This window comes from Podarcis raffonei, chromosome 15, assembly GCF_027172205.1.
Source record: "Podarcis raffonei isolate rPodRaf1 chromosome 15, rPodRaf1.pri, whole genome shotgun sequence".
Classification (NCBI taxonomy): Eukaryota; Metazoa; Chordata; class Lepidosauria; order Squamata; family Lacertidae; genus Podarcis; species Podarcis raffonei.
In genome coordinates this window covers 27,962,986-27,979,465 of record NC_070616.1, presented here as the reverse complement: position 1 = coordinate 27,979,465, position 16,480 = coordinate 27,962,986, and the positions used below count along the sequence as shown (strand labels likewise).

The 16,480-nt window shown below is 46.7% G+C and overlaps 1 protein-coding gene across 8 annotated transcripts in view; it reads left to right on the top strand.

Moving 5' to 3' along the window:
• Positions 1–14,787: 14,787 nt before the first annotated feature.
• CADM1 (cell adhesion molecule 1) overlaps positions 14,788–16,480 on the top strand; it is a 514,437-nt gene continuing 512,744 nt past the window's right edge. For 7 of the 8 annotated variants that reach the window (XM_053367117.1, XM_053367116.1, XM_053367114.1 and 4 more), the window contains exon 1: positions 14,789–15,109. In XM_053367117.1, coding sequence (XP_053223092.1) covers positions 14,839–15,109 — 271 coding nt within the window. In that variant the 5' untranslated portion in view covers positions 14,789–14,838. Of the gene's footprint in view, positions 15,110–16,480 lie in introns of all 8 variants that reach the window. The other variant, XM_053367115.1, reaches the window with a different exon arrangement.

Below are 16,480 nucleotides of genomic sequence, written 5' to 3'. Positions count from 1 at the left end.
TGTGCTGCAGAGTTATGCCCTCCTCCCAACATCACATACATACCTCTGAATGAAGGCTATGCCATTCAGAAGAGGAAGGCCAATCCTTCCGTTAGGGAAATTGCACCACTTGACTCAGACAGCAGGTGGGGGGGGCAACCAAACACACCCAGGACTGCTCCCCTGCTTGCTACTGGGTGATGTTCACACTCCCATTCAACACTAGGCTATCATTCTGCTCTGCCACCAGGCTGGCACTACTGCTAAACTACCATTTGCCCCAAAGCGCTCTCTCTCTCTCTCTCTCTCTCTCTCTCTCTCTCTCTCTCTGTGTGTGTGTATGTGTGTTCACACGCATTTATTTATTTAGACATTTCTTGACCATTTATTAACAACGTCCTCTGGGCAATTCACACAAAAACTCCAAACAATAAAAATTATAACAATGAAAAAGTTAGAATCAGTACAACTATCCAGACTTTTAAAGAAAGAAAGAAAAAACCCTAGCAAAAAAACCATTCTAAAACCGCATTTAAAACCCAGCTAAAAATAATTTGTTCCGAGGACTAAAATACACTAGGGCGGTGTTCTAAAAGGGTCTGGGAGAAGAAAATGGCCTTTGCTGAGCGCCAAAAAGATCTTAATGCAGGCACCATCATAAGATGCCTTCAAACAGCCTCCTCGTAGCAGGAAGGAGGCAAAAATAGCGTTGTGCAAGCCCAACTGTAGACTGTTAACAAAACTCTCTGTAATAGCTCAGGTCAACCTTCATGAGACCTTCCCTCCCCTTATTAGCAAAGCTGCTTGTTCCAGTTGCAGGGAGACTGGAGCCCTGGCAGATTATTCAGCAGCTTTCAATCACTGTCAGGCAGGCCCCGCTTCAATATCATAATGATGAAATGTGCAGTGGCAAACACAGAGGGGGCTTGGCTTCCCCTCTGAACAAAAGAGGGGGCCCAGTAGGCAGTGTATGAGGCATCCCTTAACTCTTCTGACAACACCGAGCCAGTGTGGTGTAGTGATTCAGAGTGGTAGACTTGTAATCTGGTGAACCGGGTTCGCATCCCCGCTCCTCCACATGCAGCTGCTGGGTGACCTTGGGCTAGTCACACTTCTTTGAAGTCTCTCAGCCCCACTCACCTCACAGAGTGTTGGTTGTGGGGGAGGAAGGGAAAGGAGAATGTTAGCTACTTTGAGACTCCTTAGGGTAGTGATAAAGCAGGATATCAAATCCAAACTCTTCTTCCTCTTCTACTACTCCTCCCCACGTGAAAGGTACAGGATGCTCGGAGGCCTTTGTGGAGTGTCCTCCTGGCGTTCAGGCCCCTGCAATTTGCATTCCGTAATCTCTTGGTCATTTAGCGGCAGATAATTTGTCATGGTTTGCTTTAATGGTTGCGATATTGATATTTATTATGCAAATTGTATTCCCCTACATCTTATTGTTCTGCATCCTATGAATACTTAAATTATTATAAACCTTTATCCTTAATGTGAGTCGTCCTTCAATTTGATGCTTGAGCAGTGTTGGGTCATAACATGCGGCAACTTACGGAAAGGAATAAAATAAGTAATTAAAACCAGGCTGGTGAGGGAGCTGGGTGCCTAATCATGCAGTCCCGAAACCCCAACTTGTTTACCTGGTCCAGGAGAGGAACATTCTCCTGGACTGGAACAATCTGGAGTGTCCTAGAGGAAGACAATGTGCCTCCCTTTCCATAAATTAGATAAATCAGTTTGAGTAGCAGTTAGGTTGCATCAAGGGAAGTCATGGTACCGCTCTATTCTGGTCAGACTCCACCTGGAGTACTGTGTCCAGTTCTAGGCACCAAAGCTTAAGAAATATATTGACAAGCTGGAACATGTGCGGAGGATGATTACCAAGATGATCAAAGGTCTGGAAACCAAGCCTTATAAGGAACAGTTGGGGGAGCTGAGAATATTTAGCCTGGAGAAGAGAAGACTGAAAGGTGATAGGATGTTGTTGTTGTTTAGTCGTTTAGTTGCGTCCGATTCTTCATGACCCCATGGACCAGAGCACGCCAAGCACTCCTGTCTTCCACTGCCTCCCGCAGTTTGGTCAGACTCATGTTAGCAGCTTCGAGAACACTGTCCAACCATCTCATCCTCTGTCGTCCTCTTCTCCTTGTGCCCTCCATCTTTCCCAACATCAGGGTCTTTTCCAGGGAATCTTCTCTTCTCATGAGGTGGCCAAAGTATTGGCACCTCAGCTTCAGGATTTGTCCTTCCTATGAGCACTCAGGGCTGGTTTCCTTCAGATAGGATAGGTTTGATCTTCTTGCAGTCCATGGGACTTTCAAGCGTCTCCTCCAGCACTGTAATTCAAAAGCATCCATTCTTCGGCGATCAGCCTTCTTTATGGTCCAGCTCTCACTTCCATACCCATCTTCAAATACCTGAAGGGCTGTCAGATGGAAGATGGAGCAAGCTTGTTTTCTGCTGGTCCAGGAGGAAGGACCCAAACCAATGGATACAAATTACAAGAAAGAAGATTATGACTAAACATTAGAAAGAACTTTCTGATATTAAGAGCTGTTTGACAGGGGAACAGGCTCCCTCGGAAGGTGGTAAAGTCTCCTTCACTGGAGGTTTTTAAGCAGAGGTTGGATGACCACCTGTCAGGGATCCTTTAGCTGTGATTTCTGCATTGCAGGGGTTGGGCTAAATGACCCTTGGGTTCCCTTCCAACTCTACCATTCTATTATTTTATGAGTCATGTAGCTGTAATAGCTCTGCCAGCCTTGATTCTGTATGTGTCTTGTGGAGCAAGGCACCCCTCGTGCTGAGAACAGCATGCTCTCGTTTATAAAATCTGTAGGGCACAAATCAGGCTGCCTTTCCTGCATATATGAGAAGGGCACCGATTTGGGAGGTGAGAGCGAGAGGAGGAGAACTTTTTGCCAGAGATTTTGCAGTGGGAAGGCATGAGCTGGATTGCATGAGGATATGAGCAACGGGATGAGAGCTGAAGGGAGCTCTATATTTGCAATGGCGCAAGCCATGCTAGGCGGAGCATACAGCAACTCTTAGCAGGAACAGAGGAGAAGGGGGAAAGAGAGAGAGAGAGAGAGAGAGAGAGAGAGAGAGAGAGAGAGAGAGAGATTCTCTTGTCCATGCTTGCAGCACGCTTCAACATTTGCCGCAAGCGATTTTAGCTTCAGACTCAGCCAGAGAAGACAGTAGGGTAAACCCAAAGTGACAACTTACCTGGAGTGGCACCATTTGGAACAGCCTCGTTAAAAATGCTGGAGATAGTTGGTGAATTTCTCCCCTTCCACTCCAGCACATGTCAATTTGTTCAATGTTTAAGGGATAACAAGGCAAAGACTGTGTGTGTGTGTGTGCGCGCGCGCGCCAGTGAGAGTGAGTGAGAGAGAGAGAGAGAGAGAGAGAGAGAGAGAGAGAGAGAGAGAGAATGAGGCTCCAGGTTTCCCATCCAGTTCTATTAATCAACAGTTAGATGTTGTGGTCAGAGTTTGCTAAGAAACATTTCTGCTGGGATGGTGCTCTGAGGAATATCTGCTTCTGCTGCAGAAGGCTGGAGAAGAAGAAATAATCATGCCTTTGCTTTTGCATTAAAAAATGGGAACACATGGAATAGAGGGGAGGGGAGGTAGAGGGAGAAGTCATCCGCTCTCTTGACATACTTCCTTTCCATCAAGTTTCCTGCAAAGAAGCAGACAGGTCACCTCTTGTTTGGATGGAATGCAAAAGATTTGGAGTATTTGTGCTGGTATGTGTGTAGCCCTCCTCTCTCACAAAGGGTTGAGAGCAGCATCTTTCGGTACCAGACGGTCAGCGTCACTCCAAAATAACGGGGCTGGGTTAGAAAACAGGAAACTTGGATCAAAATTATGTTTTAAGGGGCTTTTTGTTCCTCCTGGAAGAGGAACTGCAAAGCTATAAACATAAAGCTGTAAATATATAAAGCCTAGGAATGTGCTTCGGTTTGAGTGTTGCACTCTTAGGACCTTCCCACCCTGGAACCCTTAAGTGCTGCTGAGGCATTGCTACCATGCACTTAGCAGGATGAACAGGTAAAATTGTAGCTCCACATGGTACTTAAAATAATGCTGCATTCCCTGTAAATGCAGGGCCCGCTCCCTGGGACAAGATTCCAGTAAGGATTTCTCAGTGCGAACCTCAGTGCAGAGATCTGCAATTACCCAGAACTAGGCCCTATGGCATTTCCGTGTGCTGTGCTGGTGCTGGCTTGCCAGAGCAGCTTCATCACGATGGCCACATGACCTGGAAGTGTCTTCGGACAGCACTGGCTCCCGGCCTCTTAAGTGAGATGAGCGCACAACCCTAGAGTCAGACACAACTGGCCCATACGGGCAGGGGTACATTTACCTTTACCTTTAGGCCCTATGGAACACCTTTTATTTTTATTATTTAATTGAATTTATATACAGTGGTACCTTGGGTTACATACGCTTCAGGTTACAGACTCCGCTAACCCAGAAATAGTACCTCGGGTTAAGAACTTTGCTTCAGGATGAGAACAGAAATCGTGCAGCGGAGGCGCGGTAGCAGCGGGAGGCCCCATTAGCTAAAGTGGGGCTTCAGGTTAAGAACAGTTTCAGGTTTAGAACGGACCTCTGGAACGAATTAAGTACTTAACCTGAGGTACCACTGTATTGCCCTATACCTGCAGGTCTCAATGAGGCGTAAGAGCGTTCATTCGGAAGCAAGTTCAACAGGACACGCACCCCCTCGAAGGCATGTTTAGGATCACAGCTTTCAATTGGCAACTTTCCCCATTGGATTGTGCATACAGCTCTTTTTGAAATTAGGAATGCAGCAAGCTGCTTTATACCAATCCTGACTGTTGGGTCCATCTACCTCAGTATTGCCCACACTGACCGGCAGCAGCTGTCCAGGGTTTCAGGCAGGGGACATTCCTAGACTTTCCTGGCTGGAGATGCTGAGGATCAAACATGGTACCTTCTGCTTGTAAAGCAGATGCTCTACCACTGAACAACATCCCTTCCTCAAATGGTCACTGAAACCGGACCTTTAATTAAGCCATTGTTTCCTATTCACTGCTGGGCCCTTTAATTATCACTTCCTTTTTGGAGAGAGCAATTGCTTGCTCTCTTTTTTTTCAATTTAATGTTTTTATTAGGACAGTTTTGGTTTAGCAAGATCCCCACCACCACCACCACCACCACATTTTTAAAAAGCGACCTAGTGGTTGCTTGCCTGCCAAGAGCCAATGTGGTGTAGTGGTTAGAGTGTCAGACTAGGACCTGGACGACCAGGGTTCAAATCCCCACTTGGCCATGAAGCTGACTGCCTCTCACCCTAACCTACCTCACAGGGTTGTTGTGGGCAGAACCATGTATGCCACCTTGGGCTTCTTGGAGGAAAAAGGCAGGATATACATGAAATAGATAAATAAACAGAAACAAGTAACTGCAGTGGTGAATCTCTTTGGAATTTCCTGCCCTTGTAATTAAGGCAGGTGCCAAGTGTGGCTGACTTCCTTAAAGGTGTGAAGGATAATCCTTAGCTGCAGGTGCATGGCTGGGGGAAGAGGTGGCCGGAGGGAAATTAAATGCAGAAAAGCACTAAAGTAATAATTACTTTAGTAACCACGGAAAGGTTGCTGCAAAGAACACAAGCATCCTGGGTGACCCAATGAAGACCTATAATGTGATTTGAAAAAACCCTTTGTCTTGCTTCAGTCCACAGAGGATGATGCTGAACCTCTTGTGATTCAGCGGTTTCATGTTGCTGTCTCCCTTTGAACTTCCTTTACTCCAGGACGGACCCTCTAAGGGGTTACAGATAGTGTGTCCCTGGAGGTTGAAATGCCCCTCCGCTGGCGTTTGATGTCGCCCTTTCTGATGTCAGATTTGTGTCCATTGATTCTTCTATGCAGAGAGTGGCCTCTTTGTCCTGTGCAGAATGGTGAAGGGTATTGTTGGCAGGTGAGGGCATAGATAGCGCAGCTTGGGACCAGGATACCTAAAAGATAGTCTCACCCATTATCTACTATGCAGTGTAAGGACTGGGGACTTTAGTGTGGCTACACGCAACCTTGGGAACTTTCTCCAGTGACATATCCGGCAAGCACTGCCTCTAGTCTCTTTTTGGTTGCCAGTTCAAGACCTTCCTTTTAGAAGGAGACTTTGAAGCGGATATTCTTATCCCAAGCCTGCATCTTTCATTGGGTGTGTGAAATTGTTTTCCTATATCCTTTTATTGCTGGTGGCAGGGGGGCACAGCTGGCATCTGGGTCTGCCACAGGGGCTGGTCCCTGTATCTCTGGAATATGAGGTCGCTTTTCCCTGTCAGCCTGGCATATGAGGCAAAGCATTCCTGGCAGGGAGTTGAGCAATGGGCTGGACTCTCCCTGCTCAATTTCTAAGTGGCAAAAGATGCTGTCAGTGGCCCAAGACCAGTGCCAGGGGAAATGGTGGCAAACCTACGTTTGAGATTGGATGGGTTATTGTTTTCACATTATTCAGTCTGTTAAAGCCTAATGATTTCTTTATGAATCATGTGGCATTTTAAGCCTTAAAAAAAGCACTCTTAGAGAGATTAAATGGAGTCTAGGACTCTCCAAGACTGCGATTACTCACAAAATCTGGCTTTTGATTAAAGAAGCTGGCAGCTTCATTGAGATCTTGGGAAAATCAGCTTTTGTTTAAAAGGAAAAGAGCAAGTCCCCCACCTGTTGCTATGAAGAAAAAGCAAGAGCAGTTGCTGTCACAGGCTCAGAAACTGGGGGGGGGGGGGGCTTTTAAGTGAGTGAGGAGTGGAGGCTGCACTTTCCTCTGTGGTTCAGATACACTTGGTTGGGAAATTCTCCTGCACAATCCTGGTGGAGATAATGTGCCAGAGCACACTCGCTGCTAACATGGCCATAGACTGTTTGCCCTAGCTAGTGGCATGATGCTTGAGTGCTCACTGGAAGGACAGATCGTGAAGCTGAGGCTCCAATACTTTGGCCACCTCATGAGAAGAGAAGACTCAAGGGGCCACTAGGGGCGCATCGGAAGATGGCTGACAATAACATCTCTCCGACCCACAGGAGGTAATTAGGAGGCTGTGATGGGAGTAAATAGCCTACCTACCCCCCCAATGTTGTGGGGTGGCTGCCCTTGCCTGCTGTGCCCTATACCACCCCCGAATTTGTGGGGATGGGGGCACTAGGCAGAATGCCCTCCTGTGGATCTCGGTGCTCCTGGACGCTGTCTCTGATCCACGCCGCTAGCTGCAAGAACTTCAAAAGGAACAATTAGGAAGAAGCGAATGCACATATTTCAAGGAAGGAGGGGGAGTAAAGACTGCTAACTGAAGAGTTCTCTGATAAACAAGACGAGTTGGAGGAACAAGAATCAATCATGAGAAGATATGCCAAGACTCGGTATGGCAAAGGGACTGGATGGGGGAGGGGGGAAAAACCTTTCCTTTCTTTCCTCTATGTGATTAAACAAGAATCCCCCTCCCTCACAAGTCAGAAATGCCGTTTTAATGACTTAAGCTGTGGATTTATGACTGTGTGGAGATAAATTTTCTAACCAAAGCATGTTTTAAGAAGAGTGTGGAAAGTTTAAGAGCTTTGGAATGACGCAGTTAAAAATACCGTCGCCATGTTGGCAAGCTCTGTCTGAGGACTTGAGTCTGGGAGGAGGAAAAGAGCTGTTTTTATATTGTGGGTGAGACTCCTCAGTGGGACTTAAGAACGACAGATCCTGAGATTAATGATGGAAAGAGCGATGTTATTTATGAAAGTGATGATATATGGAAACCATCTCGATATGAGGATTGGACGAACGGAAAAATTCACACAGGATATAATTGGTGTTTATCTGCTTAAGGAGATTATCAGAAGAGCTCATAAAGAAAAAAAGAAAAAATATACGAACAAGATGAGACGTGGAAACAGCAAGATAAGACTGGATAGAATTATGAACTTTATTTGGACTGATTTGGATATTAACACAGTAGCAAGAAGATGATCAGAATCCCCCTTCGGAACTTGAAATATGGGTCCCCTCAACAAAAATTTAAAATTCAGCTTTGTAATTCGGAATTTATGTGATGTGATTTGATTTGATTGGTCGGTTAATAAAAATTATTTAAAAAAAGAGAGAGAGAGAGAAGAGAAGACTCCCTGGAAAAGACCCTGATGTTGGGAAAGATTGAGGGCACAAGGAGAAGGGGACGATGGAGGACGAGATGGTTGGACAGTGTTCTTGAAGCTACCAACATGAGTCTGACCAAACTGCGGGAGGCAGTGGAAGACAGGAGTGCCTGGCGTGCTCTGGGCCATGGGGTCACAAAGAGTCGGACACAACTAAACGACTAAACAACAACGACAAGTGGCATGATGCTAAGCTGATAAACTTTGGGACGTGAATTATAGGGGCATGAGGAGCGGTTTAGGGTTCTTTTGTGCCACTCTCCTTCATTGCCCTGTTTGTAGAAGGCTACAGTATATGTGTGTTTGTGTTTGCATGTATGTGTTGATTCGAATAAAATTGGGGGACACCAAGAGCTGCGGCTTGCAGATTACATTAAGGTCCCCTACTTGGGCCATACTTATCAAAGGGACGGGAATATGACATGGTGAGTAAACTTATTACTACAACTTTTACTTATCAGAACACTGTTAAAAGCTGAAAAATACTTCACAGTCTTCACTCTGCTCACAAGGGCCCTGCAAAGTAGGCCTTTTCAAATGCCAAACTGTATATCGATCCAGAGGCAATTACCTCAGAGCAGGGGTCAGCAAACTTTTTCAGCAGGGAGCCGGTCCACTGTTCCTCAGACTTTGTGGTGGGCCGGACTATATTTTGAAAAAAACAATGAGCAAATTCCTATGCCCCATAATAACCCAGAGATGCATTTTAAATAAAAGCACACATTCTACTCATGTAAAAACACGCTAATTCCCGGACTGTCCACGGGCCGGATTTAGAAGGCAATTGGGCCGGATCTTGCCCCCAGGCCTTAGTTTGCCTACCCATGCCTTAGAGAATACAACTCAAGGATTCTTCCCAGTTTTGCAATAAGTGACTTAAACTGAGAGAGGTACTCTGATGATGCATTACTCAGAGGCTGCAATCCTATCTGCTTCGGTGTAAAGGGGAGTTCACCTTTTAACTTACTGGTACTTAGTTTTGAGCAATCTATGCACCAGTTTGGACTTGAATGCTGGAAAACTGACTGATAAAGCCCTAGACAACTGGAGATCTGGAGACTTTCTCCTATGGAGACCTGCTCATATGCTGAGATTTTTGGATGAGATTCTGTGATGGCACCCACTTTGTGGAATCATCTCCCCTCAGAAAATCTTTAGCATGCAGTGAAAACAAAAGAAAGCACCTCTTTTTACTATAGATAGGATCAGACAAATCAATGAGACGTGAAAATAGATGTCTTATGGCTGCAAACTTGATCTTGTCCACTTTTCCATAGTCCTGCTAAACTCAGTGGGGAAAAGTAATCCTGCACAGAATCAGTTAGATCAGGGGTTGGCAACGTGGCGTCCCTGGGAGGCAAATGGTGCCAATGAAGGTCTTGGTAAATATCCTCAAAATTCCACAATGCACAAAAGACAGTTTCTTTTTCCTCTTGAGTCCCTGTTTGTAGTGACTCTGCCTTTCCTATACCTAACACGATATCTAAAATGTGCCTAAATTTCATTGTATGCCAGGATTGTACACCCACCCTCCATTCTGCTCTGAAGAGAGGTTCAAAGAACTTCTCTTGAGTTTCATTTCCAGCCATGAAGCTCACAAGAGAACCGTGAGAAATTGCAGTCAAACGTAAATATGCATGAAGGGATTAAGACCACAGAATTAGATTCCTAGACTCAGCTAGGCCACACCCCTTTTTATGATGAGGGAGGAAGTGAAGCCTTCTCTTCCTGTTCTCTCTCTCTGTATCATGTAATTGACCAAGGAAGATGTGCTTCTGCAAGCTCCAAGCTTACAGCATGTGTTTGAAGCTCTCTTTCTGTATTTTTCACCCAAAAGTATTCTGCCTATGTTCTCCTTGCTGCTGTTTGGATAAAAGCATGAATTTGACCTCTGGAATATTTTGTAAGTAACGCATTTTAAATTTACTTATGTGGTCTGTTCATTGCAAGAGGAGTAAAAAGAGAAAAGCACTGTATGCAACTGAACAGAATAAAAAGGTCTAACAACCTATATTCCGAACACTATACTGCTGTTTGACTTTAGTGAGTTTAAACTCTACTACTTGGAAGCTCTCTCCAGCTGGAGGGCAAGCTTAGCCCCATGTTTTGAATCGAAGCACCCAACCAATACTTTTATTATTTACCCACATACATGGGACACAGGGATTAATATTTTCCCTCCCATATAGACTTCAGGCCAATCTCTCTCTCTCCCTCTAGCCTACCTTGCAGATATAAGTGGTGTGTGTGTGTGTGTGTGTGTGTGTGTGTGTGTGTGTGTAATTTGAATGCCGCTGCCCAGAGCTCCATGGTAGTAGGAAGAGATAATAATGTAATCAATTATAAGAAGAATATGACCAGGACCTAGGTATATGAAGGCTTTTCAGATTTAATTATTTCATTTCAGTTGCATACCGCTCCGTATTAAAGATCACAGAGGGCTCACAGCATACTACAAGAAACAGTATACTCAGATACATTTTTCAAAACAACAACATCCCCCAAACAGCTTTATTGATTCAAAATAAAGTATTCTACCCAGGTAGTGCTGCACATGTGGAAGTGAATCTTGAACCAAAGTGATGATGTTTTGAAAATTAACAACATAGGTTCTCAATATAAAACCCAATGGGACAAATTTCCAGGTGTAGTCTCTTTGGCACCCATTGCCACTTAATTAATCAAAATCAGTCACAAGCTGTCCTATGGTAGCATGCCTGTTTTCCCAGCTAGAGGTTTGTTGTGACTTGGTATTCTGCAACAGGAGTGGGGAGAGCAGCAAGAGAACAGCCCACTGATAGGCCACTGGCCAGTTTCCAGGTGAACCATCTTCTGCCTTCTGATTACTGGGTGGTTTTTTGTTTTGTTTTTCCTTTTTTGAAAGCAAAGCAGAGAACTGGCTATTTTCCATTGCTTTTTCTTTGCCTCACTTAAAAGGTGGGATGTTCCCACAGCAGCAGTTTTCTCTGGACTTGGCACTATTCTTTCACCAAGGGCATTTCCAGATGATCTGTTTATTGAGCCTGCATCCTCATTTGTTTGCAGGGAGGTTAGATGATGTTGTATCAAAACATGTGTAATCCCATACTTTCCTGTGCATTTCCCTGGCACTTTCCTTAACACAAAAAGTTGGTCTTTTGGGGAAGCAGGTTTGTTGCGTAAAACCTCCCAATTACGCAACCTGAATTTGTTGGTAGTTGGATCCCATTTGAAAGTTGTTGTTGTTTAGTCGTTTAGTCATGTCTGACTCTTCGTGACCCCATGGACCAGAGCACGCCAGGCACTTCTGTCTTCCAATGCCTCCCACAGTTTAGTCAAACCCATGCTGGTAGCTTCGAGAACACTGTCCAACCATCTCGTCCTCTGTCATCCCCTTCTCCTTGTGCCCTCCATCTTTCCCAACATCAGGGTCTTTTCCAGGGAGTCTTCTCTTCTCATGAGGTGGCCAAAGTATTGGAGCCTCAGCTTCACGATCTGTCCTTCCAGTGAGCATTCAGGGCTGATTTCCTTAAGAATGGAGAGGTTTGATCTTCTTGCAGTCCATGGGACTCTCAAAAGTCTCCTCCAGCACCATAATGCAAAAGCATCAATTCTTCGGCGATCAGCCTTCTTGATGGACCAGCTCTAACTTACGTACATCACTACTGGGAAAACCATAGCTTTAACTATACGGACCTTTGTTGGCAAGGTGATGTCTCTGCATTTGAAAGTAGAAACTATGAAAGTAGATAGTCCTTTGTCTGCATTATTATTATTAGTAGTAGTATTATTATTACTGCTGCTGCTGTTGCTGTTCTACATTTGTAGATTTCAGGGCAGTTCACAACATAAAAATACAAGATAAAAGTCTCAAAATACATAACAAAAACAAAACAATAAGCCCCCTCCCACAAACACATTTAAAAGGGTTATTGTATGTTAATCAGCCAAAGGCCTGGTTGAAGAGGAACATTTTTGCCTGGAGCCTAAAGGTGCATAATTAAGATGCCAGCTGAACCTCCTTGAGGAGAACATTTCATAAACAGGAAGCTACTGCAGAAAAGGCCTGTTCTCGTGTTGCCACCCTCTGGACCTCTCATGGAGGAGACTCATGAAAAAGAGCCTCGGTTGATGATCTTGGGGTCCATAAAAATCATAGAATTGTAGAGTTGGAAAGGACCCTGTAGGTTATCTAGTACAATTCTCTGCAATGCAGTAATCTTGCCCATAACTGTCCCTGGGTGGGCTCAAACCACCAACCTTCTGGTTAACAGCCAGATGCACTGACCCACTGTGCCAGCAACCTGGTCCTTGAGGTATTGCAGTGCTGAGACACACTGACCTGAGAGTAAGTCCCACTGAATTGAGTGAGTTTACTGCAAAGCAGACTTGCATAGGATGGCTCTACTGGGTTGTTACAGAGAATCCAGGTGTGTTGCTTTAGACAAATGCAAGCTGGGAAAGTTTATCAATGGAAGTGGTTCTTCTGATCAGCAGGTACAGGGGCCCAACATCAGGCAACAGTTGTCACCATCATAGTCTCCTTGTGAGCTTCCAGTGGTGCAGTTGACAGGGAAAGCAGAAGAGTGGGTGTGATGATGTCATTGTCTAAGTGCCAGCATAAATGACAGGCTCTTCTTGCACTGGCAACTGAATGCAGTTTGTTTGTGACAGATTAATCTAGAGGAAGTCAGAGAATCAGGAGGGATAATCCAGTAGAGCCTTTCTTTTTCTTTGGTGTGGTTTCTGCTTCACGCTAGGTGTTTAAAATATGACGCTTAGTCGCAAGACTGCACACAGCTGTCTGACTGTTTGGGTTCACCTTGGAGGCAAAGCTGTAGATTCACCTTGGAAGTGTGGTGATTGGGGTTGCCATGATGAGCTCTTGAACTTCATTCCCCCCCATTACACCAGTGGAGGCTCTGAAAAAGCTGGACAGTGAGGGAGGCAACAGAATACTAGACCAGAAGAGGCATTGGCTTGATGCTGCAGGAAAATTCATTGGCAGGAGTGCCTAATCAGGACCACTGCTAAGAAGCTGAGTATTCTGTGTTAATATATACTGAGCATGCAGTTCCACTGTGCAAATTTCAGGCAATGCTTGTGGCCAACAGAAATTCTATGAAGTAAAAGTGCGCCATACAAGCCCATCCTGGATTATAGAGTTTGGCAACAGAAAGGGAGAAGCTGTGTTTGCTTGGCCTTGGGGATTGCTTTACAAGCTTCTTGTTTCCTTCCCTACACATTTATTGTGTCTGCTTCACATTTCCTTTCTTACTTTAAATGCTGGTTTGATCTTCCTGCATGGTACATTATGCAATTATCTAATAACTTATAAATTCTCTATCACTTGGATCAGATAAAAGTTTTGTTGTTTGTTCTTATAACACTTCTCGTGAGATCTTTCTGAAATCTTGCAAGATCTCACAGAGTGCATGAGATCTCTGAGGATTTCAGGGAGATCTTGTGGCATCTCCCAGGAACCTGCTGCCACTGCGCAACTGAGGTGAGGGATGGTTTGACAGGAGCGGCACAGGATTTCCTGTATTGCCTGCAACAGCAAAACGGGATGCACTGGCCCTGCCTGTGCTGCTGCTAATCCCACCACTGCAATTGCATCTTTGCCTGCAGCTGCAACCACATGGCCATGACAGTGTGGCGAGGGTCCAGAAGTAGTGGTGAGGGTAAGGGCGCTGATGCCGTAGCAGGGCTGGCAGCAGCAAAAGGCACTGGTAGCAGTGAAGGCGTGATCTGCTACCTGAGCCAAATTGCTTCACCTTGCCTTATGCAAATGCCAGCATTGCATGCATCTGAAGTGTATGATAGTCCATGAAAACTTAAGCCATAATAAATTTGTCAGCCTTTCAGGTGCTACAAGGCTCTTGGTAGTCTTTTTAAAATTATGATTGTGAGATTTTTTTTCCGCTTGCGTTTCTTTTTCTTTAAGCGGCTCATAAATTGTACTATCTGCTACCAGATTATCATCTTCCAAAGCAATTACTCTATTCCGAACTTTAAAATGTAAAGTGTAATGCTGATGGTCAACAAAAGAGGTTTAAAGACTCTCTCAAGGCAAATCTAAAAAAAAAGTAGTATAAAGACCGACAATTGGGTGCTCCAATTGGAGAACAACCTTTACCAAAAGTATCATGGACTTTGAAGATGCTGGAACTCAGGACGAAAGGGAGAAACGTGTTAAGAGGAAGCCACGTTTGGCAAACCCTCACCGTGATCAACTCCCGCCCGGAAACCAATGTCCCCGTCGTGAAAGGACGTGGGGATCCAGAACTGGCCTCCACAGTCACTTACTTAACTCACTGTTAAGACCGTGCATGGAAGACAATCTTGCTCGGCTACGAGCGATCGCCAAAGAAGAAGACCACGCAGGCGGCGGGGCTGCTGGCGAAAGCGAGTGAGCGCAGATCTGTGTGCATGTCTACGAGAGGCGCGTTATTACTATGCAGGCCACGCCCCCTCTTTGCAACACTCCCCTCCTGCCCGCCTTCCCATTGGTCGGCGAGGCACGAGGCGGCCGGGAATTTCTGGGCCCGCCCCCCGCGCCTCCGCCGCCTCCAGAACGCCGTTGGCTCCGCCTGGCGCCCCGCCCACCCCGCGCTGACGTCGCCGCATCTCATTACGCGGCCGGCTCGCTCGCGCTGCTGTTCCGGGGGGCGCTGCCAGAGCCGAGCAGGTGCCCGAAGATGGCGAGTCGGAGCCGGAGCCGGACTCGGACTCAGGAAGAGCGGGAGAGGCGGCGGCAGCAACAGCAGCAGCAGCACCACCAGCAGCAGCAGCATCACTGCTACCAGCCCGGCCTCGGCCCCTCCGCGCCCTCCTCCTCCTCCTCGCCGCCCCTCGGCTCGCCTTCGCCCCCCGCCGCCTCGCCGCCCTGCGGGGCCCTCACGCCGCCCTCGCCCTCCCTCGTCCTCCTCCTCCTGGCCGCCGCCGCCGCCGCCTCGCTGCTCCCCACAGGTAGGCACGCAGGAGGGCGAGCCGGCAGACGGACGGCACCTCCTCGCTCTCGCACACTTTCGCCTCAGGGCGCTTCCCGCCCTCGCAGGGAGAGGGGCGTCCCCTCCCTCAGCCGGGTGTGTAAGGGGGGGGGCTCGTCTCTCTCTCCCCCCCGCCCAGGAAAGAGGGGTAGGAGGGTGGTCGAGTCCTTCCCTCCCTCTTTCTTTCCCCTGCCTCAGTTTCCCTGCTGGAAAGGCTGACTCGCTTTTCTAGCCTCTTTTCACTCACACACAGACACACAACTCCCAGTCATTGAAGGCTGTCTCCTCCACACACACACACACACCTCTCCATTTCATTCGGCTCCTTCATTGCTCCCCTGCTGCAATCCAAACCTGATTGTGGCTTTTCTCTTATTTTTAATCTCTCCCTCTCTCCCCCCTCCTCTACTTTCCCCATGCTTCTCTCTCTCTTTCTTTCCGTGTCTTCTTCGGCCATGGACTATTGTTCTTTTCTTCCCCTCTCCGTGCACTGCAATTCTCTCCACCACCACCCTCCCCCCCCCCAAATTCCTTTTAGGATTTTCGGGTTTCTCCTTACTCCACCCCCCCCCACGGTGTTTCCCTCGTCAAACTGGTCCTCCTTTTCTTCTCTCCCCCCCCCATCCTCAGTGCATCCTTTTTCTCTCTGCCCCCCTTTGCTACACACACACACACACACACACACACGAGTGTTGACTTTGCTTGTCCCCCTCCCCCCTCTCCTCGCATGTCGGAACTGGAGCTTGAATCAGTTCTTCTCTCTGCCTCTTCTTTCTGTTCTGCTACAATATAAATCTACCCTTCACATTCTTTAGCATTGTTCTTTCATTCATCCCTTTTTTTTTGCTTCTGTTCTGTAGCTGCAATATCAGCTGAAACGTTCCTGTCTCTTCTCTCTTACCCCCCCCATTCATTGACAGCCCTTGGAGTCTAGCCAAAAGCCTTTTCCAAGCCTGCCCCCCCCAATCTGCCCATTTACCTCCCTGCCCGATGTGATTTGTGCTTTCTTTCCATCCCTTCTTTTTCTGTCTCTGCTCCCCCACCCCCGATTCCTTTTCTTGTGCCAGTTTCTACTTTTTTGCTCCTTCGTTCAGACACAGCTCCTGCTATCACTTCTCTCTTCCTTTTGCGTATTCCGTCAAGGTTCCCTCACATTGATCCGTCTCCCTTTCTATCAACTCAGTGGAGAATTCCTCTTTTTTGCTGTTTCCTTTGTCACTAAAGTGTCCACGAGCCCCACACCAACTCCCCGTGGCCCCTTAGAGGAAGCCAACTACAGTTCTCCCTTTGCCTTTCAACCTGAAGTTGTAGTGCCCTTTCATTTTGCTTTCATGTCTGTTGTCCCTGCCTG